Here is a 24,980-nt window from a genome sequence, read left to right on the forward strand (position 1 = left end):
TTGCGATATGCTAGGCCGAAGATTTTGGGGGTGAGTTGGTGGACACATCAAGTGATGTTCAGGAAGAGATCATTTAACGGAAGCTATGGATAGATGAGATGGTATCGCATGATTTTATGATACAGCTGTTGACTCGCATCTAGTACCAGTGCAGGTCTTCAAAAATAACGAGTCATGATTGAAGTATTGACATGTTCACAGGTACCAATACATAAGGCGTGGAATATCTGGGGATATGTGACGAGCTGTAAGTAGGCGGCATGTGAGAGAGGGTACCTCTACCTATGCTATATGGATTAAGTGGATGTTGGCCGCGCCACGAACTGCCGAAACGGTTAAGAAGGGAAGCCCATATTGGCTATATGGACATTTTGATATCGAAAATTCTTGCTTCGATGTCACATCCTCACAGGCCCCGTACCGGACCGACTTTGTCCTGAAGAATACTACCACGACAATGATGATGCTTTAGATGAACCCATTAGTGGTGATTATCAAGTAGTCAGCTACCTACTTGAGGTTCTTTCATTTTCTCGATTCAGTCAGGCTTGAGGAACATTCCATTCTCATTCCTCTTTCCCTTCGACTTTGGCATATCTAGAGTCAGTTCGAAGGCCAGCGACGAGAACTTACATCTTTGGACATCCAAAACTTAAGGCATGGCGCTGTAACACCGACAAGCCCTAGCCATTTCAAGCCACTATCCTGATTTCCTATTGGACAGTAGCATACCTGTCAGTGGTTCATGCCCCTGTTCCCGATCGGACGCCGGCACGGTAAAGGTCTTAGTATCGTCTTGGCGACCAATGCCCACCTCAACTTGTCCTCTTCCCCTCCATTCAACTTGACACTCCTGACAAGAACGCCACTTTATTAATGTGCCCAAATTATTATTTTAGCACAATGTGGCCCATGTCCCGAAGAGGCTGATTGATAGTGGATCAGTTAGCAACCCCGGACTTAACTTCGACGCCATGGGTTACCTGTCTCTTCAGGGGTTCCGGACCCTGGTTATCCTTGTGTAGGTATGTTGATGTTTTGACTATGATCTTTGACTTTGATGTCTCGATATCCAAGCAAGGGAACAGATTGTGTTTATGTCTGAAACGTTGCCAACCTAATGGCTGTCAATAACTAACAGGCCACATACATAGCATGCGAGAGCTTCAGACAACCACCATTTAGAAGAGAGATAGCCACGCGAAGCGTATCTCTCACCTCAACTACGGGTGAGGTCAGGAACCATGGCGATGAATAACGACTCACCGTACCGCCAAGCGGCAGCCAAACTACCCGTTTATTTTGCCAGTGTTCTACGAAAAAGAAGAGCTCTTCTCTTCGCCGTCTTATTCGCCATCACCATCTTCTTCCTCTTCTCTCCTTTCTCACCCGACATCGCCGGTTCCTATGGCAAACACTCCAGCTCAAGCCCATCCTTCGGGGCGGTCAAAAACCACGATGTCAACGACATTCTGCGATTCATTGACCCCCTCATCGGCACTACCAACGGCGGCCACGTCTTCCCCGGTGCCACGCTGCCCTACGGCATGGCCAAAGCCGTGGCTGACACCGCCTCGCCCGCCGAGAACGCCGCCGGCTTTGTGTCCGACGACAACCCCATCACCGGCTTCTCGCACATGCACGACTCCGGCACGGGCGGCCAGCCCTCTCTGGGAAACTTCCCGCTCTTTGTGCATCCGGGCTGTGTAGACGACGACTACACCAAATGCGACTTCTCCCTTTCTGATCGACCACTCAACCGCGTCCCTGATTCTGTCTATGCTTCACCAGGGTACTTCACCGTGAACATCACCAACGGCGTCAAGGCCGAGATGACCACTACCCACCACTCCGTTCTCTACCGCTTTTCCTTCCCCGGCACAGAGGCGGTGCGCTTCGCCAAAGGCGTGGCGCCTTATAGTCCACTTATCTTGGTAGACCTGGTCGACCTCATGAACAGTCGCTCCAGGGGTAACATCAAAGTTGACCCCGAAACAGGCCGGATCGTGGGTGACGGGCGGTACGGCCCTTCTTTTGGATCAGGGCATTACCACGCTTATTTTTGCGCAGACTTCAAGGGTGCCAAGATTAGGAAGACGGGGACGTTTGAGTCGAATAAAGCTACGGACGAGAAACAGCTTCTTGAAGGCGTCGGATGGGGGTCGGCGGGTGCTTGGATCCAGTTTGAGAAGCCTGACGAAGAGATGAAGGACTCGATTCTGGCGAGGGTGGGTGTGTCGTTTATGTCCGTGGATAAGGCGTGTGAGAATGCGGAGAGGGAGATGGAGGATTGGGACTTTGAGAGGGTTGAAAGGGATGCAAGAGAGGCGTGGAGGGAGAAGTTGGATGTGGTGAGGGTGGATGCGAATGGGACCAGTGAGGAGTTGCAGACTACATTTTGGAGTGGGCTGTATAGGACGTTGTTGAGTCCGCAGAATTATACGGGGGAAAACCCGTTGTGGAATTCGAGCGAGCCGTACTTTGACTCGTAAGTCTGGCAACCAGGAAAGGGGAAACAGAAAGATGCTAACGTCGAGTAGGTTCTACTGCATCTGGGATTCATTCAGAGCTCAACACCCCCTTCTGACAGTCATCGACCCAAAGGCACAAACCGAGATGATCAGGGCCCTGATCGACATCTACAGACACGAAGGCAAACTGCCTGACTGTCGCATGTCCTTTTGCAAAGGCTACACCCAAGGCGGTTCTAACGCGGACGTAGTCATCGCCGACGCCTTCGTCAAGGGTCTCACAGCCGACATCGACTGGAAGACAGCCTACGAAGCCGTCCTCTCCGACGCCGAAATCGAGCCCCGAAACTGGGGTCTCTCCGGCCGCGGCAACCTTGTCTCCTGGCACGATCGCGGCTACATCCCCCAGAACGACGTGGACACGAACGGCACCGGCCCAGCCTCGCGTTCCATCTCCCGCGGCGTCGAGTACGCCTACAACGACTTTTGCATCTCCCTCCTATCCCAGGGTCTGTCCAAGTCCCCCTCTCTCCTCGGTGCTTCTTCTACGTCTTCCGAAGTCGTAGACTCCTCCTCCTCCTCCTCCTCCTCCTACCGCCCCAACATCTCAACCCCCTGGACCTCCCTCACCGCCGACATCACCAAATACCACCACCGCGGCGCCAACTGGCGTAACTACTGGAACCCTTCCGCAAAGGACCTCTTCCGCGACGACCGCACCACCAGTAGTTCCCAGCCTGAAGAACACACCCCCTATCTCTCCGGCGGCCAAAACGCCTCCTCCCTACCAAAAGGCTACATCATCCAATCGCCCTTTGTCGGCTTCCTCCAACCACGCACACTTGCAGGCACCTTCCGCTACCACCCCACCCGCACCTGCAGTCCCATCCAAAACCAGCACTCCTGCTACTACGACACGGCGCTAGACGTCTACGAAGGGTCACCGTGGCTCTACTCCTTTTTCGCGCCGCAGTCCATGTCCACGCTGATCCAACTCATGGGCGGGTCCGATACGTTCGTCAAGCGATTAGAATACTACCATGAAAGCGGGATCGCCTACATGGGCAACGAACAATCGTTCCTGACCGTCTTCCAGTTCCATTACGCCGGTCGTCCAGGCCTGAGTTCCAAGTGGCTGAGGAATTACATCCCCACAATGTTCAACGCCAGCGTCAACGGCATCCCGGGAAACGACGATTGTGCCATGGGGGCGTTCACCACGTGGGGGATGGGACTGGGTGTTTTCCCCGTTGCGGGGCAGGACGCGTACTTGATTGTCCCGCCGTTTTTCAGGGAGGTAAAGGTGAGGGCTGGGATGGACCTCAAATCATCCTCTCCTTCTCGTGACTACCACTCGGAGAAAAAGGAAGCAAAATGGGCGGTGATCAGAACCGTCAATTTCGATGCTGAAATGCAAGGCAGGAACGGTGGGAAACCGGTTTATATCCAGTCTGCCAAGTTGAATGGGAAGAAATACACCAAGAATTGGATTACGCATGAGTTCTTTGAACAGGGCGGGTTGTTGGAGTTGGTGGTTGGACCGGAAGAAAGTATAGGTAAGGATGGGTGGGGAACAAACCGAGAGGATTTGCCGCCTAGTTATTATGAGGATGAGAAATTCTGGGAGGAGTGGGAGAGGATGGATAGGGAGAGGACGGAGCGGTGGAAGGAGGAGGAGAAGGCGAAGGAAGAGGGGAATGAGGTTGATGATGGGTATTAAGAAGTACTCTTTTCTTGAGGTGGGGGCATATAGATCCTGATGAAATTTTAGCTGGGTAGTAGGTTACGAGCTGAACTCATCCATGTTGCCTCAGTTGTTGTGATCTCTGTGACGAACGGATGCTATTTTAAACCATAACCATTTTCAATCGTCGATATGGAATAATGGCGTTCAAATTAGTGTACCTATATCTCGTTGGTGGCTCTGTTGGGATTACTTCGTATTGTCCTGCTTCTTCTTTGACACTCGTTGTTCATTTCATCACTCCGAGGTCAATGACGACAGCACATAAAGACTCAAAGCTGTCGATCAGTATAAAACAACAACGTCCAATCTCAAGGGATGGACTGTGACAAACCAGAAGCCACGTACCGCTTACCCAGCATCACAATCAAGAATTCACTGATATCAACTTGATAGCATCTATTGGCTTATCTCTACCCTCTAGCTGAACAATTTTCGATCCTCCTTCTGCCACTCCTCCGGGATTCAACCCCATAAGAAGTCCCATTACCCCCATTTCTCATGGGCAGTCTGGACAATGAAGATGCTGGTCTATATCCCTTTCCTTCCCACTTTTGTTAGATGACCGGGTTCTAAAACATTCGCTCTGTTACTGTCTCGAGAGCGAAAAGAATGTGTTCCCCAAGATGCCCGAGCTTAACCTCCCATTCTGTGAAAACGCGGCTGAAGAAACCCGACATTCCAGACCAATTGCAGATAATCACTTTTGGCCAGTTTTCCCTCCCTAACCGTAAACGCCAAATCGTTGATAAAACATAGGAAAACATAATCATACCCCTTCAGATGGCCAACCCTGTATGATGCGACACCACGCTCCATCACAAGGAGAGAAAGAAAAGGCAAGCCTGTCAATACATGAGCATGACTTTGAATCAATATCATGTCGAGATACTGCTTGTAAAAGTCGTCATGCACTCAAAGGAACAACTGCACCCCACCTGCTGGAGATACTTGTTAAAATCCATCCACTGCCAATTCGGCCATCGCACCGTGATGGGGTTGCATGGGATCGGGAGAGATTAAATCATAATTGTCGTCAAGCGAAGTGTGGTATCAAATAAACTTTTCCGGACCCCCCGTTGCGAGATCGACCCTAGAGAGTTGAATGGAGAACATGAAGAAACATCTGAGAAACACCTATGCCGGTGCGTGGGAAATCATCCATCGCTCAGGGCACATTTAAGCCTTCTGCTCCTCCGGCTTCTGCTCCTCAGCCTTGGGGGCCTGCTCGCCGTTGGCCTCAGCGGGCTGCTGGGTGGGCTGCTGGCCCTGAGTCTTGAGGTACTCGTCATAAACGGCAAGAGCTTCCTGGACCTTGACGTTAAGAGCGTTGTCATCCTCGAACCTACAGAGAGACAGGTTAGCAATGTGTGGAAGAGTCAAGAATAGTCATGTAAACTTACAGGTTGATCAGCTCAGCGTTGTCCATCTCAAGGAGCATGCCGGTGATCTTGCCAGCAAGAGCGGGCTGGATGGCCTGGATCTTGGGGAAGAGGTTCTCGCCAATGATCTGCTTCTGGGCCTGAGGATCCTGAGTGGTAGCGAGCTGAGCCTGGAGGAAAGAGCCAGCGCTGAGGTCGGCAGGAGCGCCAGGGATGGGGGAGGCACCACGGCCGGCAGCCATGAAGTTAGCGTTGCCGCGAGGAGTGCCGCGACCACCACCGTTCTGGGGACGACCGGCAGGGGGGTAGCCGGGAACGGCAGGGCCGCCCTGGAGACCCTGGGGAATACCGGCGGGGATGCCCTGAGGGCCCCGACCAGCGGGACCGCCACGGCCACCACCAAGAGCACCAACCTGGCCCATAGCAGCCATGTACTGAGGGGTGTTAGGAGGGAAAGCACCAGGGCCGAACTGGTTGATGGGGTATCCCATAGGGGGCATCTGCTGGGGAGGGACGCCACCGCGGCCACCCTGCTGGTAGGGGTACTGGCCAGGGCGACCACCCTGAACGCCGGGGACGATACCACCCTGGGGGAAGGGGACGCCACGACCGCCAGGGGCGGGCATGAAACCGGGCTGCTGACCAGCGTAGTAGACAGGAGCCTGCATGTACTGCTGGGGCATACCAGCCTGGGCAGCGGCCTGCTGCATGCGGAGCTGGTTGCGAGCCTGGATGCTGGCCTCAAGCTGGCTCTTGCGGACATCCTTGCGCTGGGCAAGAGCGACGTAGAGGGGCTTGCCATCGACCATGCGCTGGTTCATCTCAGTGACGGCCTTGGTGGCATCATCGGGGTTGCTGAAGCAAACGAAGCCGAAGCCCTTGCTCTTGCCGAGCTTGCGGTCACCCTTCTTCTCAGTCTTCTTCTCAGAGCCCTCCTTCTGCTCCTCCTCGGCCTCTCCCTCCTTCTTGTTCTCCTTGTCCTTCTCATCCTTCTCCTCAGAACCCTCAATCAGAGAATCGCGCATGACCTTGGCGGAGGTGATGGGGCCATACTCGGAGAACATGGCACGGAGCTTGTCGTCATCGACATCATCGCCGAGGTTCTTGATGTACAGGTTGACACCCTGGTACTTGTTGGCCTTCTCGAGGCGGGCAGCCTCGTAGGACTTGCGGAGCTCCTCCTCGCGCTCGTGCTTCTTCTGGGCACGGCCGACGTAGAGGTCCTGGCCACGGAAGTCCTTGCCGTTAAGCTCATCAACAGCCTGGGCAGCAGCCTCGTGGGTGGTGAAGTTGACGAAACCGAAGCCACGGGTCTTGCCCTCCTGGTCGCGGGCAAGGGAGGAAGAAGTGACCTCACCGAACTTGGCGAAGAGCTCACGGAACTCCTCGTCGGTGACCTCGTTGTTAATGTTCTTGACATAAACGTTGGTGAAGTTGGCCTTCATCTCCTCGAACTTGCTCTGGCGGTCCTTCTTGGGAATGTGGTGGCCAACATAGACCTTCTTCTCGTTCAAAAGCATGCCGTTGACGTGCTTGATGGCCTGGGAGGCAGCCTCATCGGTCTCGTAGTGGACGAAACCGTAGCCCTTGGAGTTACCGTGCTCATCCTGGGCAACCTTGCAGGAAAGGATGTTGCCGAAAGCAGCGAAGGTGTCGTGAAGAGCCTTGTTGTCAATGGCAGCATCGAGGTTCTTGATGAAGATGTTGCCGGCACCGGTCTTGCGGAGGGCGGGGTCACGCTGGGACCACATGATGCGGCAAGGGCGGCCCTTGATCAGGGTGTAGTTGAGCTCCTCAAGGGCCTTCTCACCGTCAGCGGTGGTGTTGTAGTTGACGTAGGCGTAGCCGAGGGAGCGACGGGTGACAGCATCGCGGCAGACACGGATGGAGGCGACGGAGCCGATCTGGGAGAAGAGCTCGAAGAGCATGGCCTCGGTGACGGAGGGGTCAAGCTCGCCGACATAGAGGGAGGCGGAAGCCTGGGGGTGAGGGGCAGCAGTGGGGGTAGGAGCAGCCTCAGCACCCTCGGCCTGGGCCTCAGGGACGGCGCTGGTGTCGATGGCGGCCGGGGCAGCGGCCTTGTTGTCGAGGCTGGTGTTGCCGAGGTCAGCGGCGAGCTGGTCGACAGCGGCGGTAGAAGTGGCAGCCATTTTTGCTGGTTAAACTGTAGATTCTGTATGATGGATGGAACCGTCAGCGTCTGTATCCTTTTGTGTGTCTGTCTGTGTCTCTGATCAAGGCGCGGAGGGGTAACCGATGTGTCGACCGGACGACGACAGCGGAAAGGAGGAGGAGGAGAAGTCTCAATTGACGTGACGTTGGGCGGGCGGCACTGGCGGCGGCCACGGCGACGACGACAACGACGATGGCAAGGCAGGAGGAATTGATAGTGCGACGAGCAACGTACCCGAGATCTAGAGTTGTGTGGAGCAAGTAAACCGGCGCGGAGAACGGGCGACGGTATTGACAAAGAGGGAGGATGAACTCGACTGGTCAAGGACGAGATTCGGGAGAGGGAGAGGAAGACTGGTGGACTTGGAGACTTGGGTAAATGTCTTCCAAAAAAAGGTGGGTGGATTTGGTGGGTTTTATGGGGTTTTGTATGGATGGGGGGATTTCTCTTTTTTCGGCGATTTTCAAATTTTTTTGGTGAGGTTTTGTTTGTCACAGACAAGAAGTAGATAGAACAGAGACCGAGAGGGTAAATGTTCGTACTTATCTGACTTCTTTCTGGCTTCGGTTTGGAGGAGTTTCCTGAGGATAAAGGGCGTGAGGTTCGCTGAAGAAAGAAGAGGAGGAGAAAGAGGGCAAGAAGCAACGACGCCCGGATGGCTCACGTCTTAATGCGGAGGTCAGATTTTTTTTCTTTCCCGCCCACGCATCTTGTGGTTGCGCACTGTGCCGCGCCCCTCGTAGCCAGTGAAGTGCGGCTAGGGCGGCCAGGGCATGCGGATATCGGGGTGGCATGGGCCGCAAAACCTTGATTTATCAATAGGACCCGCCATGAATTCTTGCATATATGCATCCACCTGTGCAGACTGCAGACCAGACCGGAGATCCAGCGAAACGTGCGACTTCCAACTTTGCCTGGCACACTTGCTCCCGGGCCACCTGATATCAAGCATACTGTAGTCGACCATGGCTGACGACGACGACTCATGCCAACAACAGGCAGACATGGGCACTTATTCATGAACCCTGGAGGGTTTTATGAAACCCTGCGTTTCAGCCGCAACCATTTGGTATAGACTGGCGAGATTTACTTGTATTGAATCACGGGACATTCCATCTCAGTTGGCGGTTGGAGTTGGAGATGCGATAGGTTACAGCGGTGTGCCGGATTTTGGCACTGGGTCGCTGGCATTTGTCCCATCACCATGGAACAATGCTAACGACCGCCTTACCTTTCTGTAAGTCCGCCAGCAAACGGCATTGCTGCTGCATTCGTGCCACAAGCAACGTAAAAAAAAAAAGAGAAACAAAATGGATGTCCGGAATATCAGCATTCGCAGTCCATTTCACCTGCAAAAAAGACATTGTTGGCAAAGCCGCGCACGGAACCTTGGATGGGGCAACTTGGCCGGATGACCTGCCAGGATGTTGCAGTTATACACTGGTTAGCCAGCGGCAAAAACCAAAGTCTGGAACATCTTGGGTACTCGAACAGTTCGAGCGTAATGACACATCCTAACATTTCGACGAAAAGGTTTTGGTCCTGATGGCGGTTGCTGTCTGTTGAGGTTGGTCTCGTTGTGGTGATTGGTCCCTGTGCCGGGTCAAGTCTAACATGGAAAAGAACAAGATGTCAAGATCGGCTTGATACAAATACCCGAACCAGTCCCACCTGGACCCAAGTTGTTGCTGGGTTCAGATGGAAAAGGAAGGAACTCGTATGCAAATAAATATTCATATATCAAGACTACCACCGTTAGCGCAGCAATCGGCACGGCGGACACCACAATCCCGTCACTCAATCAAGAAGTCAAGTGAAGTGGAAGGAACCAAGGCGGGAGCAGGCATCTGACGGACGACGCTGCTTGGCTGTCCCAGACTAGCCTTGCCAGCCCAGGGCTTGTTTGACCTCTGGCCTTCGTGTTTGTGAGTAGGCCGGGGCGGGCATGGGCCATAGAAGTATTTATCGTCATTGAAATGGACATCAAAAAGGCACCATCCTGTTGTAGTTGATGGACGACAACAAGCATTCAGGATTCTCTTCAGGTATAGAATCCTTACCTAAACAACTCTTCATTCGCCCGGACGAGCAATGTGCTCGAGATACCATATTGTTACCTACCTCTATGTACCATGCTTCACATGTTCCAATGGATGTCATCGATGCCCTGCCTGCCTGCCCCGGGCGATAAGATAACAAAGACAAAGGAAAGAGGGGTCATCTCCCAAGGTACCTCGCTGTACCTGGACTCCTGCTGAGGTACCTCTAGACCTTCAATCATGATATCCACCACCAGAACCCCTTTGATGCTCAGCGCCAACGTTAACGTTCTGAAGCTCGTCGTAGGATTCAATCCGCGCTGGTGTTGTAGCAAGCCTCTATTCTACCTAGGTCCCAAACAATGTGTTGCTCGCGCTGAGATACATGTCACATCACTTGGTTGATCGAGACATCGCTTCGGGTTGGTGGCCAGCGACTGAACTTTCTGGAACATCTACCTCTACTGGTGCCTACCATTGTCTGGATTAGTGATGATTTGTTAGTGCAGTACCTAGACAGGTGCAAGTGCCGTAGCACTCCGCGAGCTATTTAGGTACCGTGACAGTGGGCACACACCTGAAAGGTACGCAAAAACAGCGGGGATGCTGCTTCCAACCCAACAACGGCCAGGTAGCCGGCCATCGCCTCGTCATCACTGCCATCACTGCCGTGCCATCTCCATGAGCAACCTACTGCAGTCCAACACTGGACATCAACCACACCGTTCACGACGACCAACTGCAAGACAACACCTCCAGCGCGGAGATCCCGGCTCGTACGACCTCCTAGTTCAAGTCCGAATATCTACACCGCATCAGAACACTTTCCAAAATATATAATATCCATTCGATATAATATCAATCTGCGCAATTCCACGCCCAAGCTTCCCTCCTCTCGCCACTCGTCCGCCCTCCGATCTTCCGTGTTAGTGTTGGGGAATCTCGAATATCGAACCAAACACTCGAGTCACTAGCCATGTTTCCCACCTTTACTGGTAGCTCTAGGAAAGGTCGAAATGTCAACCTCAGCGGTCAACGGACTAGCAACCCTTTCACCAGCACCTCATGGGGCGCCAGTTCAGCGACGGGAGCTTCCAAAACTGTAGCGCATGCCCAAGCAGAACGTCAGCAAAGGCAACAGGAACGAGACCGGCTCAGGGCGGCGCAACGAATACAACGAACATGGAGAGGACATCGCGTGCGACGAACCCTACGAGATGAACGGCGCCAGGCTATCGACCGTCTGTACGAAGCGCAACCCGTTGATGCTGGGCAGAGGTCAGCAGAGGCATTGCCGTTGGTGTTTGCCGCCTTCCAAGCTTTTAATGTACAAGACCGTCACAGGCTAGCTTTGGTCACCGAAGATCTTCTCCAGACAGACTTCTCTGCCTTTAGCTCGGGAGTGTTGGGGTGGGACAGACTGGGTAAACTAAGGCGGGTTCTACTTGCTGCTCTGACAAGGTGAGCAGTTCATGGTTTTGGGTCCCGAGTCATTATTCCACAACTGTTCATCATGCTAATGTAGAGATGGCTTCTCGATAGGTGCGATCTCGGAAACGAGCAGACTCGGGTGGCTCTTTTCCTACGGGCCCTTGGTGCGATCGGGACCAAGACGTCGGACTTCAAGACGTTTGGACAAGTTCTGGGAGAGTGGTACAAGGTACTTGGAAGGTTATGCCAGGACACTGGTTTGCCCTCCTCTATCCAAGAGCTCATTTGCAGTCTGGTGGTTGCACCGCTTGATGTACCCCACGATTTAGGTGTGTACCATTTGTTGGGATTATCCCCATCGTACAAGAAAGCTTCTCTGACTAACTGTGGCCGTCCGTTTATGTAGACTCCATCAAACATACAGCCTACCAAAACTTGGTTGTTTCTTTTCTGACACAGCCCGGCCCGGCGCGATGCTCAGACCTTATTACGAGACTAGCCGCCAACATAGACCTAGATCGGCTGTCAAATTATATCATTGACCTCTCGCATAAGCTTTCAAAGCATGACCCGAACGCTGTCCTCTGGCTTATCGCACACTACATTGCGATCAATGGGGCGAAGGAACAACGAAGCTCAAGGCTTCTTTTCATAAAGACCCTAGAATCACTCTTCCCTCTGTGCTCAGCCCAGATAAGGGCGGGTTTTGCCGTTGCTCGACCAAAGGACACGGGTTACTTTGCGGAAGCCGAGCAAGATGGATCCGACGTTCTGCATCCTTTTGTGCGACAACAGCTTCAGTCGCTAGTTGATAAAGGAGCTATCCAAGACCTTCTTAGCGCTTTTACCGCGTAAGTGTTCCTTTGCCTGATACTTGTTTCAAGCGCTAATAACCTTAGAACTACCGGGGAGACCTCTACTTCAGCGGATGACGACGCCAGTTACCTCGCTGGTTTCATCCTGACTTTGATCAACTGCTTCCCTGCTTTTAGTGAGGACATTCGCATGTTCCTCTATGTGGCTGACATTTCAACTGCCCAAGGCCGTATTCCAACGGCCAAGTACTTCTGGAATGCTACACAGAAGACGTCTGTGTTCTCAGAGATTGCGTCCAGCCAAGACTCTACGCTAGATTTTCTTCGACGCAAGCCGTCATCACCAGCTGCCGAAGCGGTGTGGCAACGAGAATGGAAAACTGTTCTTCTCTTCCTTGAATCGTACATCTTCGTTTTGCGGCTCATGGACGACGATGATTTCTTCAGCACTTTAAACCCCCATCCTAACTTCGGCGGCCCTTCCTCTCGACTACGTCTGGCGGGAATGTCGCTGAGCGAACTGAAGCGCTTGACGCAGTTTCTCAAGCACCTCAGTTTCACAATGTACTACAATGCTAAGGAGCTACTGACAAACAGCCCTTGGGCCGAGACGCTCAACTCAAATCGCCCTAGAGGCGATGGCGGTCAAGCTTCCAAAAATGATAGCTTCCTTCCTCCTGCCGGAGTTGATTTCACTACGCTCAGAGACTTAGCGACGACAGCCATGAAGATGCTTTACGAACGGGACTCGAGACGACCATTTTTGCCCGAAGGCCACTGGTTGATGACATCCAAGTTCGACATGGAGGGTTTCCTTGCGGCTGTGGTTCTTGAAGAGCAGAGACAACACGAGCTGAGGAATACCGAAGATGGTGCCGACAGCTCCGAGGATGATCAACAGGAGTGGTCTCACTACGCACATCTTGAGAGGCTCAGACAGAAGAATAGGAAGGCCGCCCGCAACCACTTACTGTCTGCGATCACCCCGAAGCTTGAGATTCTGCGCAACATGCCTTTTGCTATCCCATTTGAGACGCGCGTTCAGATCTTCCGACAGTTCATCCAACTGGACAAGCAGCGCAGACGTGGAGGAGACGGCGACCCAGACATGTGGAGAGCTCATATGCTACGCAATGGCTTTGGTGCCCAGCACCCCCTGGGTAAACACACGGCTCGGATCCGAAGAGGTCGAGTTTTTGAGGATGCTATGAAACAGCTGTGGGAGTTGGGCGAAGGACTCAAAGAGCCGATCCAGGTTACGTTTGAGGACGAATTTGGAATGCAGGAGGCGGGTATCGATGGCGGCGGCGTCACCAAAGAGTTCCTCGACAGCGTGACTACAGAGGCGTTCACTCACACCGAACTCTTTGTAACGAACAGCAAGAACGCCTACTACCCAAATCCCACCCTCATCGATCGGATCAGAAACATGCGGGTAGGAGAACCGGAAGAAACACAGCGTGCTGTAGAACAGGTGCTCAAAATGTACGAATTCCTGGGGCGAATCATCGGCAAATGTATGTACGAGGGGATCCTGATTGACATCGTCTTCGCCGGCTTCTTCCTCCTCAAATGGGCCACCGCCAACGACACCCCAGGCGGCAGTAGCACCTCCCTAGCGTCATCCTCCACCACCGCTGGCTACCGCGCCAACATCAACGACCTGCGCGAACTCGACGAGGAGCTCTACCAAGGCATGCTCAGCCTCAAAAACTACACGGGCGACGTGCAAACCGACCTAGCTCTCGACTTCACCATTACCGACCCCATCAACTCACCCGGCGAACCCACCCGCACCATCATCCGCCCGCTCATCCCCCACGGCGACTCCACGCCCGTCACCAACGAGAACCGCCCCCTCTACATCTCCTACGTAGCCCGCCACCGCCTCGTCCGCCAACCCTACCCGCAAACGCGCGCTTTTCTGCGCGGTCTGGGCTCCGTCATCGACCCCAGCTGGCTCTCCATGTTCAACCAACTTGAGCTCCAACGCCTCGTCGGCGGCGACAGCTCCGAAATCGACGTCGAAGATCTCCGTCGCAACACGCACTACAACGGGGTGTACCAGATCGGCCTCGACGGGGAGGAACATCCGACCATTCAGATCTTCTGGGAGGTGATGCATGAGCTGAAGGACGAGGAGAGGAGGGAGGTCCTGAAATATGTGACGTCAACGCCGAGAGCGCCGCTGTTGGGGTTTGGTCAGTTGAGACCGTATTTCACGATCAGGGATGCCGGGCAGGATGAGGACCGGTTGCCGAGTGCGAGTACGTGTGTGAATTTGCTCAAGTTGCCGCAGTATCGGAGTAAGGGGAGACTGAAGGAGAAACTGCTGTATGCGGTGAAGAGTGGGGCTGGGTTTAATTTGAGTTAAGGAGGTCCAGGTCATTTAGGGTTGCGGTTATGGGAATGAATAATACAGGAGAGCGTGAGAATCTGCGGTTGACGAGATGGGATGCAATGGGATGGATGGGATGTCGTTGGGTTTGGCGTTCAGACAATTTTTGTCAAGAGTCTTATTTGAGACTAAAAGCATTAAAGCAGCTGATAATTCATTCCTTCTAGTCAAAGCAAAATTGATTGATGGCCACTGCGTACTTCATTATCTCTGTGTTATCCTAAGCAAAGTCCAAAAGCAAGCAATGATTAACATCTACTTCACGGGCATACATAACTAGGTAGTACAGAGTGACGACAGGCACATCATCAAGCTGTGCCGCATATAGACTGTGTACTTACTCTATCGGGACGAAGACAATCGTCCTGTTAGTTCTCTGCGCATGCTCAGACAAACAAACAATTGACAACCCAACCACAACGTCCATTAAACAAACTTTCGACCAAAAGGGGGGCAAGTAAAGTGGTGTAGTGACAAATCATGTGTATGGCTCTACATTATATACCTACCCATGATGCGTATATATATATATATATATATCCGAGAGGACTCGAAGTCCGAGCAATGGGCCACATTGATCACCATGACACCATCTCGTATATGTATTGAATGTAGGTCAGCCCTCATTTGTTGGATCACCACCACCACCACTGCACTCCCCAATTGGGTTATAACATTTCGTCACGTCTTACATAACCACACTTCAATCGAACTACGTTGTTCTTCCTTTGAATCCTTTCTCAAGTTCTTCTACTTTCTCTTTTTGCTGGTAAAAGTCGACGTACAAAAAAGAAGAAGAAGAAGAAGAAGAAGAAGAAGAAGGGCGAAGGCCGAAAGAAAAACCGGGTTGCTACGAATATGAAAGAGCAATGCCGGCCCGACCATAACCTCTGAAACCATCAAGGTATCGAAGAAGAAGAAAGAACTACATCAAGACTCCTTTATAAACACCCGCCTGCTTACTGACATATGATAGCCTGCTTGCTAATCAAAACAAACGAAAACCGTTCATACCCCCCATCGTGTGATCCATCCATCTCAGTCTAGTTCAACATTGTCCAACGCCTCACTAATAAACTTCTCCTCTTTCTCGCCCCCTTCTATCGACTCCCCATCGTCGCTCCCCGCACTCGACCCCGGCCCCGGCCCCTCGCTATCATCCGTCTCCGGCGGGGTATCCAAACCCGTCGTCCTTGCTGGGGCGTTCATTCTCCGCTTCAACATACACATCTCAACGTTGATCCCTGGTCCGAACGCGCAACCGACGACATACTCCTTTACTTTGCCGCCGGGGGCCAGAGCATCCATGTCCTTTTCCCTGAGCCGGTTGAGAACGCTGAAGATGGTTGCGGAGCTCGAGTTGCCGTGGTTGATGTACCTGTCGTAGGAGGCGCGCATGTGCTCTGGTGTCAGACCCATGGCGCTTTCGGCGCCGGACAGGATGGTGGCGCCGCCGGGGTGCATTGCCCAGTCGAAATCGGCAGGTTTCTGGTAGGACGAAGGGAGTTGGTCTTTGAGAGAGGATAGGAGGTCGGCGTAGGTTGGTTGGAGGGAGGCTTTGGCTAGTACTGGGACTCGGGGAGACAAGACGACTTTCCACCCCATTGGGTCGACGTCGAAGCCGAGGTCGTGTTCGGAGTCCGGGATCACGCGGTTTTCCCAACCCAAGAGGTCGTAGATCGCGGGCTTGCCCGGTGCCTCGCCAATGCCGTTGGACAGGATCACGGCGCTAGCGCAGTCGCTGAACAAGGCGATGCCAATGCGAGTTTCTTGCAATGCGTTGATGCTTTCTAGCTCGCTGCGGACCATGGTCGTGGAGACTTCAAGCGCGAGGACCAGAATCCGGGCTGGCTTACCGCGCGCTGTGTGGCCTAGGCAAAGACTCGCCGCTGTGCGAAGGGCGGCGAGACCACCACTGCAGCCGATACCGTGGAGGAGGACCTTCTCCAGGCGGTCACTGAGACCGAGCTCTTTTGCGACGAAGTGGTCGTAGCCCGGGTTGGCCGAGTCGGTGCATGTCGTCGAGACCATGTGTGTGATCTGAGCCGGCACTACCCGCGCTTCGGCCATAGCCTTTCGCGAGGCTTCTACAGCGAGAGGAACGCCATCGGACATGAAGACCTCATGAAGTTCATTGACGGTAGGTGGGTTGGGTTTGTTCACGAGCGGGTGGTCAGGGTTTCCTATCGAGGAGCGATGATCAATGCCCGTGTATCGGTTGATGGCGAGGACCTTCTTCATGCTGTTGCAGAGCGAAATCAGTACCTATTTGACAAGCACGAAGCAAGAAAAGACCAAGATAGCTTACGCTGGGGACTCTGGGTGGTATCTCTTGCTGAGAATGTCGATAGCGTCTGGACCGAGGCTGTATGGAGGATACTGGACTCCCAAGCCCGTGATGGAGAGCCCCAGCTCCCCGGCAGCAGTTGAAGCAGCCATTGTTGGTGATATGGATGAATTGTTGGAGAGAAAGAGCCGTGGTTGTCCAATAGGTGTCTTCTCTAGTATTGGGAATCAACAAATTTTGTGATTTAGTTTCTTGGAGTCTTCTCTTTGTTGTTGTTGTTGTAGGTTGGTGGCTAGGAACTGGGCGCAAGACTGTTTATCTATGTGACGGCGGGGTAGAAGCGAGAGTTACAGTTGAGATATTCCCTGGCAATGACACACAGTGTTGTATCGCAACTGCACCAAGGTATCTTTAGTTCTCTTGGGGACAAACGAAGCTCACACGAGTTGAATTACCGGTCAATTGGGTATGGGATTTTGAGCAAGGTCTCTCTCAATGCAGTGTGATGAACCTAGTAGACATCGATGGGAATTGTCAGTTTATGTGGTCCAACAGCAAAAGCAAGATCGATTGTGTGACCACAACCCCCGATTTGTCTCGACTGCCAGGATAGCTTGAAGCTCCTCCGTATCCTTGCCTCGGATCCTGGTCCACTGCCGTGGTTCGCGATTGTTTACCTCATTGCCAGGGGAAGCGCTTTGTCTGGACTCTGCGATCGAAAATCAGGTGGGGTTGCTATTCAGTTCTCAAACGCCGCGCCGGATGGAGCTCCGTCAATCACAGGGCAGCGAATGTGCTTCGCTCCCTGTATCAAGGCGATTGCAACTGTACCTGCAGATCTCCGCCCGCACAGTGATCTCGCGATGGTCAACACCGCGGATGAGGGGCTGGCCGGGAGGTTGAGGAGGGAGAAGTGATAGTTCATTAGGAATAAAAAGTCAAGCACGTGTCAAGTTGAACGCGAGGGGCAAAACCTTCAACAGGAGCAATGGATGAACTACCTGGGGCTGTTAGTGGTGCACAATGTTGATCTCATCCAAAGCTGTCAAAAAACTGGAAGGCATGATAGAGCCCCGCACTTTCCAGATGCCCGCTCATGGAGATTTCTTTTGTTCAACAATTGATCTTTTTTCTCTTTTCATTTAATATGAGAGATGCTTATGTTCAAGAATCTGTGCTCCAGACTGTTCCATGTGGTCGTATTTCAAGGATTTCTGAGCAAGACCATGGCGTTTCATGGGGTAGAACATGTCTTGCTCCGTGCGGACAACACGTTTGAGAGTCAAGATTGAAGAAGGTTGATAACGTGCGGATAAAACGACGCTATTCCCAATTTAATCTGATCCCGGCCGCGAGACGTCATGACTTTGGTTCTCCGGATCTTCTGACCTGCAAAACATCGACTGGGGTGAATATTGAGTGGTTCATGCTCTACACACTAGCTTCCTCTTGCAAGATGGTAGGTTCAATCTGTGTCACAAATCTCAGAGGGTGATCGGGCATTCCGTGCAGGATCCTTATCAATGTTGCGGCAAGATGTCCATGCATGTGTCGAATGACAAGGGACCGTGGTAAGCTGGAGGTCGAACGATGCATCGTATGGGATTCTTGGGAGGCGTTGATGGTGCAAAGATTGGAGCTCTGTAGAAAAATAAAATCCGCCTCATACTTTGAAACAATGCTGCATGCTCCGAGGGGAGCAGGACATCAACATGCTAAGTAACAAACGCCATCCGATTATGGTAGGGCACACTGCAGACTGCGGAGGCACAAGAACGGATGAACAGCCATCCCATCCGGATGCATGCGGGGAATTTGGAGCGGCCCACGGCCCCCAGACCGGGATAAGGCGGGTGGGGGAGCGCCTCGATCCGCTCCTCCGGGGTTCGGAACCCCAAGTCCTCGGGCCGGAGACATGAAACCGAATCATGGCATGGGTGATGATCCACACATTGATCACGCATCATTCATTCCCAGTCAGACTCACATGTCAGGGTCATAGAGTCGTGCCCTCGCTCGTCTGGAAACTCACCAGTCTAAACCATCAATCACAACGTTGCGGAGTAAGCACCAGGAATCAAAGGCCCGTAGCGCGAGGCATACGACAGGAAAAGAACGGCTTCATCAACGACAACGAAACTGGTCAATGGGCAAAGGTGTTAACAACAATAAAATAAATCCGATCATGAAGGCTGCCACATTATCAACAAACATGACACCGTTAGAAGGGAAAATGAGTCAAACAAATTACGCGTGCTGTTGTCCCAGTAAACCACCCAAAAGATATATCCATCTTCATCATTGAACATTGAACCTCCCATCATCTCATCGTAGATCAACAAGACCCCATTTTCCTCCTCCTCATGCGTAGCAGTGACTCTTCTTCATCATCATGTAGAACCTGCCCTCTAAGCAGTCTTCTTCCACTGGGTGTAAATGCCGAGTAGAGAGCTGAGGGTACCAGCAAGACCGACGATGCCATCATCGAAGTTGACCCAGGCAAGGGCCGACAAGGGAACAGTCAAGTCGCAAAGGTCCGAAGTAAGCTGAATACGGCTGGCGGCGCGCTCGCTATAACATTCGCAAAGTATCGTTAACATCATGTCTCTCAGGCGCATTGTCGCAAGTAACAAAAGCATAGGGGAGCAGGGGGGGAGCACTTACACCTCAATCCTCTTGGCCTCCACTACACCCTCGCCCTCCTTGCGATCAACCCGCGCCTCCCTCTGCCTCAACCTCCACAGCGTGTACGCCTGCGCAATCACACTGCAGCTCAATCCCATGACCCAGAACCTCTGGCTTTCCCTCGCCAGCCTCTTCGCGCTCTCAGTCTTGCGAATCCCCGTCGCATCCAGCAAGGTACCCAGATCAAACGTCAAATAACCCGCATAACCGAGCTGGCGGCCGACCGCCAGGTACCGCAGAATGGGATCGCCGTTCTTGCTGTCGGCCGCCACCGCCGCGGCCTTGATGTGCTCGACGTTCTTGCCCGCGCGCATGACCTTGCGCACCAGGCCAAACTGCTTCTTCATCGTCTCCCATGGCTGGATCGCCGAGGCGGGCTTGTTGGTGCGAAGCAGGTACCAGGCGTAGAAGCGGGCAAAGTACTGCAAGAGACGCAGGAGCTTGTCGCGGCCGACGGTGGTGGCGACGAATTTGAGGTAGTGCGAGACCGCGGGGTGGTAGACGAGGGCGTCGGCGACCATTTTTTTTCTTCTTCAAAGTTATAGTTTGGGGATGTGAATTCGACGGGTTTACGCGGGTGTCTGGAATTGGTGGTTTGTTTGTTTCGTTGTTGTTGAGGTTGGGTTGAAAGTTTAATGTTCCGGATCGGAAGAGGGTCGGATGTCGCGGCGGGTTGTTGTTATTCAGGTACAAGTCCGTCAGGTTATAGGTAGCTGAAGTTAGATGAGCTGAGCTGGCGGTCAGACTTTCTCCAAGTTACTTGAGCTTTCAGAGGGGGGTTTGAATTAGGTTGACCTTTCAGGTTCGTATCACGGTAATTGATCACGAATTCAGTTGGCAAATAGGTTCACGAACAGCGCAAGTCGCACTTTGACTTTGAAATTCAAACAGAATAGCTGATCACTCACTCTTTCTGGTCACTTCTTCTTGGATGCCAGCTTTGGACTGTTTCGGCTGCGACTTTGCCCAAGCGAGCACATGCCGAGGTCTCTCTAGCTTCCTCTCCGCCTTTGACTCGGGGGAGGACCCATCGGCTCTCCAAACGGCTTGGCAATTGCGTGCCAGCCGTGGAGTCATGCAAGGGTTGGCCTGTTCAGGAATGAAGTGCCGCCATCCATTGGAGTCAAATCGGGAACGCTCCATCGCGTGCCCAAGGGCGGGGTTTTAGCGTGAGGAATGACCTTCGGGTTAGGGTTGTTGTTGATGGTTGTCATGTTATGCCGTCAACGTCGTCTTGCAATTTTCGTTACGTAGAGCCGTAATCTGGAAGGTCAATGAGTTTAGTTCAGTTTTGAAAGGTGATCTGAAGCCAAAAAAAAGGTCATTCACGAATGTCATATGAATCCATGGCTTTACTGAGTTTGATGCGCTGGCCCCAGCAGGCGACTGCTTTGGGATTTGTATGTATCGAAACACCAGTCCCCACTCCTCAAAATTACCTGCACGGCACATACAAGGAGAGAGGAAAAAGAAATTGAGGATGAAAATAGGAAACCAAAAGAATACATTTGCCCCAAACACCGACAAAATCCAAGCATGCACAGCAAGTCGAAACTCAATTATGACCGGCTCTATAGTTTCGACGGCGCGGCAAAAAGCTTGACCTTCTCCTTGATTGTCTCCTCGGCCTCTTTCTCGATGCGCGCAATGAGATCCTTGCAGGTCGGGATGTCATTGATGAGACCCATAACCTGACCCGCAGTCCAGACACCATACTCGGGGTCACCGTTGATGAAGACCTCTTTGCCGCGCTTTCCACTGACGTACGGGGCAATCTCGGAGAACTCGCCCGTCTTGCTCTCCTTCTCCACCTTGAGGGCATCCCGCACTACCTTGTTCTTGAAGAGACGGGTGGTGTTGCGCCAGCGCCTGAGGACAAGCGCCGTGTCTGTCTCCTGCGCCTTGACAATCGCCTCCTTGATGTTGTGGTGAATGGGGGCTTCGACGGTGCAGAGGAAGCGAGTGCCCATGTTGACACCGCAGGCGCCGAGCATGAGCGCAGCAGCGAGGCCTTGGCCGTCGGCGAAGCCACCCGAGGCGATGAAGGGTACATTGAGTGTCTGGCGGGCCTTGCTGAGGAGGATGAAGTTGGTAATGTCCGACTCACCGACGTGGCTGTGATATGTGGCATAAGCAAGACTGGTCAACAGGGGAGCAATGAGGTATATGGCTTGACCTACCCGGCACATTCGAAACCGTCGATGCTCAAGAAATCGACGCCGAGCTTCACCGCAGACTGAGCATGTCTAATGGTGGTGCACTTGTGGAGGATAGTGACGCCAGCCTTCTTGAGCTTGCTGATGACGGGACCAGGAGAGTTGCCAGCAGTCTCCACGATCTTGATACCCTCATCAATGACAACCTGGGCGTAAGCCTCATAGTCAGGGGGGACAAGGGCAGGCAGAAGAGTGATGTTGACGGCGAATGGCCTCGTCGTCAGCTTCTTGCACTTGCGAATCTCCTGACGGAGACCCTCCGGCTCAGGAAAGATCAAGGCAGTAATGATACCCAGGCCGCCGGCATTGGACACGGCACTGGCCAGCTCGGCTGTTCCTACATGCTGTTGACACGTTAGCTCCCGTCTTTTGTGTGCCTCAGCAGTAGGGAGGGAGGGAAGAAGAAAAAAAGCAAAGACAAGAACAACGAACTTACCTGCATGCCACCCTGAATGACGGGCACTGTTGCGAGTTGAAACAAAGCATGTCAGCCCAAGGACAGAATCGAATCGTCGTGTCCCGAAAGGTATGGTTATGAATAACAACATGAAACGTGGGAGATCGAGGTGAGGATTGACAGTGTGAATGTTTGACCGATTGGCCATTGAGGTTCTCATGTGGACTGGAAGGGGAACGAGTGTGTACTGTAGCAGTACGTACCTGTGATGCCGAGTCGGCGGGTAAGTTCAGTCTGCAGCGGCATCTTGATTGTGTGCGGTATCGGTGAAGCAACAACGGTAAGTACGCTTCAGAAAGAGGATGGGGAAAAGGGAAGAAGCAGAAACAAACTCAAACACGGTCAAGAAAGATCAGCGATAAGATGAAGACAGTTTTGATAAAGGTTAGATTTGCCGACTATTGAAATGGCGGACCGTCCCTAGTCAGGTGAGTAAAAGCCGCCCAATAGGTAATGCAACATTAATGATGCCGAGGCAACTCGACGTCTCAAATATTGATTACTGGTTTGTATCGAGTTGTACGATTACTGTTCCTTACCCATACCTCGGTTGTATATGCGGGGTACAACAGCCAGCTACAATACTAGCTTACCTAGGTACTGTAAGTCTCAGCGGAGTAGTATTATTCGTACGGGCGTTGGGTAATTTACATCCCTGGAGCATTCAAGTTGTCTAAGTGATGTGCTGAAACTCCCGTCATCCGAGATCCTTCTCTTTCAATCGTTGGACTGCGTACCCGAGTCGTGCCTTCTTCACGAGGCTGCTCAACCACCGCCAAGCGGCAACGAAGATGGGTTGCAAAACTAACGTTGGCCCTATCATGGTAAGTTAGGCAGGTACACCTGAAGCCGAGCCTTCTCTATATGGCAAGGAAACTCCAGCGTGTGCCCTAATGCATCGATGCGTCTCGAGATTTATTTCTCCCGCACAACTGAAGGGAACTCGACAACGACGGAGATTTATCGTCAACCTAGTCGTTTTCCACTTCCACTTCCGTTCACCACACAAACAAATCGGGACATTGATTCTCCGTTCCCTTGACCAGCCAGACTGAGGCCGGAACTTTCTACGATTCTGCTTATTTGAAGTTCTGTCCAACTTGTCTTGCCTCGCTTGGCTACCTACCTCGACCCATGCCCACCAACTGCGATCAAGACTCTTCACATCACCAGTACAAGATCGACTCGAGTAGGATGAATCGCTGGAAAAGCCACCGCCGCTCGATTTCCCGTGGTTTGGGAACCAATGGCGCTACATCACTGTTACTCTTGGAGCGCCTTTCCTCCTGTTGTGCAAGGACAACGTGGATGGCCGCCGACATGATGCCAACCATGTTAGGACTCCAGATCGTTCCAGGCCGGCCCGTCTTGTACGCCTACACTTCACCATCTTGAAAGCTGGACGGCAATATAACGTGAATGAACGCAATCATTCTCTTCCATGAACGCGACTGGACAAATAAGTCGACTGTGCAATAGCAAGCCGCGCCGTCTGCAGCCCACCACCTTCGCCCCTGGCACGCCGTTCCATACAACGATGCGGCCTCTCCAACTTATCCTGCCGTGCGCATCACGACACAGTTTCCGCCCTCTGTGGCAGCACGGCCACCGGCGTATCCGTCACCGAGGCAAACTCACGGCTTCTTGTTTTAGTCTGCATGGCAACTCCCAAGTTGGCCAGAATGCCCTGTCCCGACGGGGCAGCAAGGCCGTTGCAAGAATCCATCAGTCTTCCCGGGCCTGTGGGTTCCCAGACAGTTCTTCGCCGACGCATGAAAGCCCAACGCTCCGGGATCTGACTGCGGCATCAAATCGACGACATACGCCCACCAAGGTCTGGCTGTCATTCCTGACCCAACGACGACATGACACGGAAGAGCGCCACGAGTTGCGCCCATCCTCCGCTACGGTTGAAAAGCTCCATCGCCATTCTTCCGGCAAATCGCCTTTCACAAGGCTCCTTGGGGGCCCAGGCCATACAAGCTGCTTGTTTCAGATATTCTCCGACTCCAAAATCGGCCACCGCTCCTCAAGCGACACGGTTGCCCACTCGGCCCAATATCCATCGGGATTGGATAAACCACCATGTCAAAGCTGTCACGGTTCTTCTGAAACACTCACCTACCCCATAGTGATACCAAACATATGCCGACGGTTGTGCGCTTCCGCATTGATTAACCGACTGTACCACTCTTACCCCCCCGGCGCCGTTCATGCCCAGTCGGCGTGGTACGCACATTGACGCGGTGGCACGAACGAAGCCGATTTCCCGCTCACCATTGGTCAGGCGGCTAATTCGTCGTCTTCAGAGGGGGCATACGATCGAGTTCGGCCGACCAAATCCAGACAGCTCTGGCCTCCGGACTCGACCTTACGGCCCTCATCCCGTTCTCATCCTGGAAGCGGCTCTGCTGGTTATTTCCTTTTTGGATTCTGTCCCTCAAGGTTCCTGACGCGCGTGACACACCACTCTAGTCAACCAGCAGCTACCAGCGAGCCGCGTGTCAGGTCGATTCCTACAAACTGCGGATCGATCAACTTTGGTCCATTGCCCTATCTGGAGTGGGCCCTTCTCCAGTCCTACCCTACAGTAAGATGCGTCATAACGCCACGATTCCCCAGAGCTAGTGTAGAGTTAACACAGGCGTGACAACCGGCTGAAATGGAATAACGCCCATTCGATACATTTACGCCTTAGACCGGGCTGTACTCGCTTATGGAGGATCCAAGTTGGCTTCTCGCCAACGGTAACTTTCTGTCACAAACCTGGCTATGAGAAGAGTATGATGGCAAGAAAGGCATGCGGCCAATCCCGGGGACATCTTGACTCCTATGACGCTAACATGATATGATGATGCCTTGTCTTTTGTGTCACGGCTCAA

The 24,980-nt window shown here is 52.9% G+C and overlaps 7 protein-coding genes across 7 annotated transcripts; 3 read left to right on the forward strand and 4 right to left on the reverse strand.

Moving 5' to 3' along the window:
* Nucleotides 1-1,250: 1,250 nt before the first annotated feature.
* On the forward strand, nucleotides 1,251-4,283 carry NEUTE1DRAFT_87202 (uncharacterized protein; the record flags this gene model as incomplete). Its single annotated transcript, XM_009855811.1, has 4 exons — nucleotides 1,251-2,329; nucleotides 2,436-2,980; nucleotides 3,038-3,199; nucleotides 3,266-4,283. 4 exons carry the CDS (start codon nucleotides 1,251-1,253, stop codon nucleotides 4,189-4,191), a joined length of 2,712 nt encoding a protein of 903 aa, XP_009854113.1.
* Nucleotides 4,284-5,000: 717 nt separating this feature from the next.
* On the reverse strand, nucleotides 5,001-8,085 carry NEUTE1DRAFT_87204 (uncharacterized protein; the record flags this gene model as incomplete). The annotated part of the gene is made up of 3 exons (XM_009855812.1): nucleotides 5,001-5,560; nucleotides 5,619-7,770; nucleotides 8,005-8,085. 2 exons carry the CDS (start codon nucleotides 7,745-7,747, stop codon nucleotides 5,395-5,397), a joined length of 2,295 nt encoding a protein of 764 aa, XP_009854114.1.
* Nucleotides 8,086-10,918: 2,833 nt separating this feature from the next.
* NEUTE1DRAFT_87209 (uncharacterized protein) lies at nucleotides 10,919-14,429 on the forward strand (the record flags this gene model as incomplete). The annotated part of the gene is made up of 3 exons (XM_009855813.1): nucleotides 10,919-11,054; nucleotides 11,647-12,091; nucleotides 12,140-14,429. 3 exons carry the CDS (start codon nucleotides 10,919-10,921, stop codon nucleotides 14,427-14,429), a joined length of 2,871 nt encoding a protein of 956 aa, XP_009854115.1.
* Nucleotides 14,430-15,594: 1,165 nt separating this feature from the next.
* Nucleotides 15,595-16,982, reverse strand: NEUTE1DRAFT_68528 (polyketide synthase; the record flags this gene model as incomplete). The annotated part of the gene is made up of 2 exons (XM_009855814.1): nucleotides 15,595-16,695; nucleotides 16,762-16,982. Coding segments are annotated over 2 exons (1,230 nt in total), but the record flags the coding sequence as incomplete, so codon positions are not given.
* Nucleotides 16,983-18,891: 1,909 nt separating this feature from the next.
* NEUTE1DRAFT_118067 (uncharacterized protein) lies at nucleotides 18,892-19,998 on the reverse strand (the record flags this gene model as incomplete). The annotated part of the gene is made up of 2 exons (XM_009855815.1): nucleotides 18,892-19,311; nucleotides 19,405-19,998. 2 exons carry the CDS (start codon nucleotides 19,944-19,946, stop codon nucleotides 19,149-19,151), a joined length of 705 nt encoding a protein of 234 aa, XP_009854117.1.
* Nucleotides 19,999-20,759: 761 nt separating this feature from the next.
* On the reverse strand, nucleotides 20,760-22,464 carry NEUTE1DRAFT_68534 (uncharacterized protein; the record flags this gene model as incomplete). The annotated part of the gene is made up of 4 exons (XM_009855816.1): nucleotides 20,760-21,540; nucleotides 21,606-21,985; nucleotides 22,078-22,103; nucleotides 22,302-22,464. 4 exons carry the CDS (start codon nucleotides 22,342-22,344, stop codon nucleotides 20,997-20,999), a joined length of 993 nt encoding a protein of 330 aa, XP_009854118.1.
* Nucleotides 22,465-22,889: 425 nt separating this feature from the next.
* Nucleotides 22,890-23,874, forward strand: NEUTE1DRAFT_103590 (uncharacterized protein; the record flags this gene model as incomplete). The annotated part of the gene is made up of 4 exons (XM_009855817.1): nucleotides 22,890-22,922; nucleotides 23,292-23,468; nucleotides 23,578-23,691; nucleotides 23,752-23,874. The coding sequence occupies 4 exons, from the start codon at nucleotides 22,890-22,892 to the stop codon at nucleotides 23,872-23,874; spliced, it is 447 nt and encodes a 148-aa protein (XP_009854119.1).
* Between the last annotated feature and the right edge of the window lie 1,106 nt (nucleotides 23,875-24,980).

The sequence above is a fragment of the Neurospora tetrasperma genome, assembly GCF_000213175.1.
Source record: "Neurospora tetrasperma FGSC 2508 unplaced genomic scaffold NEUTE1scaffold_6, whole genome shotgun sequence".
NCBI classification, from domain to species: domain Eukaryota; kingdom Fungi; phylum Ascomycota; class Sordariomycetes; order Sordariales; family Sordariaceae; genus Neurospora; species Neurospora tetrasperma.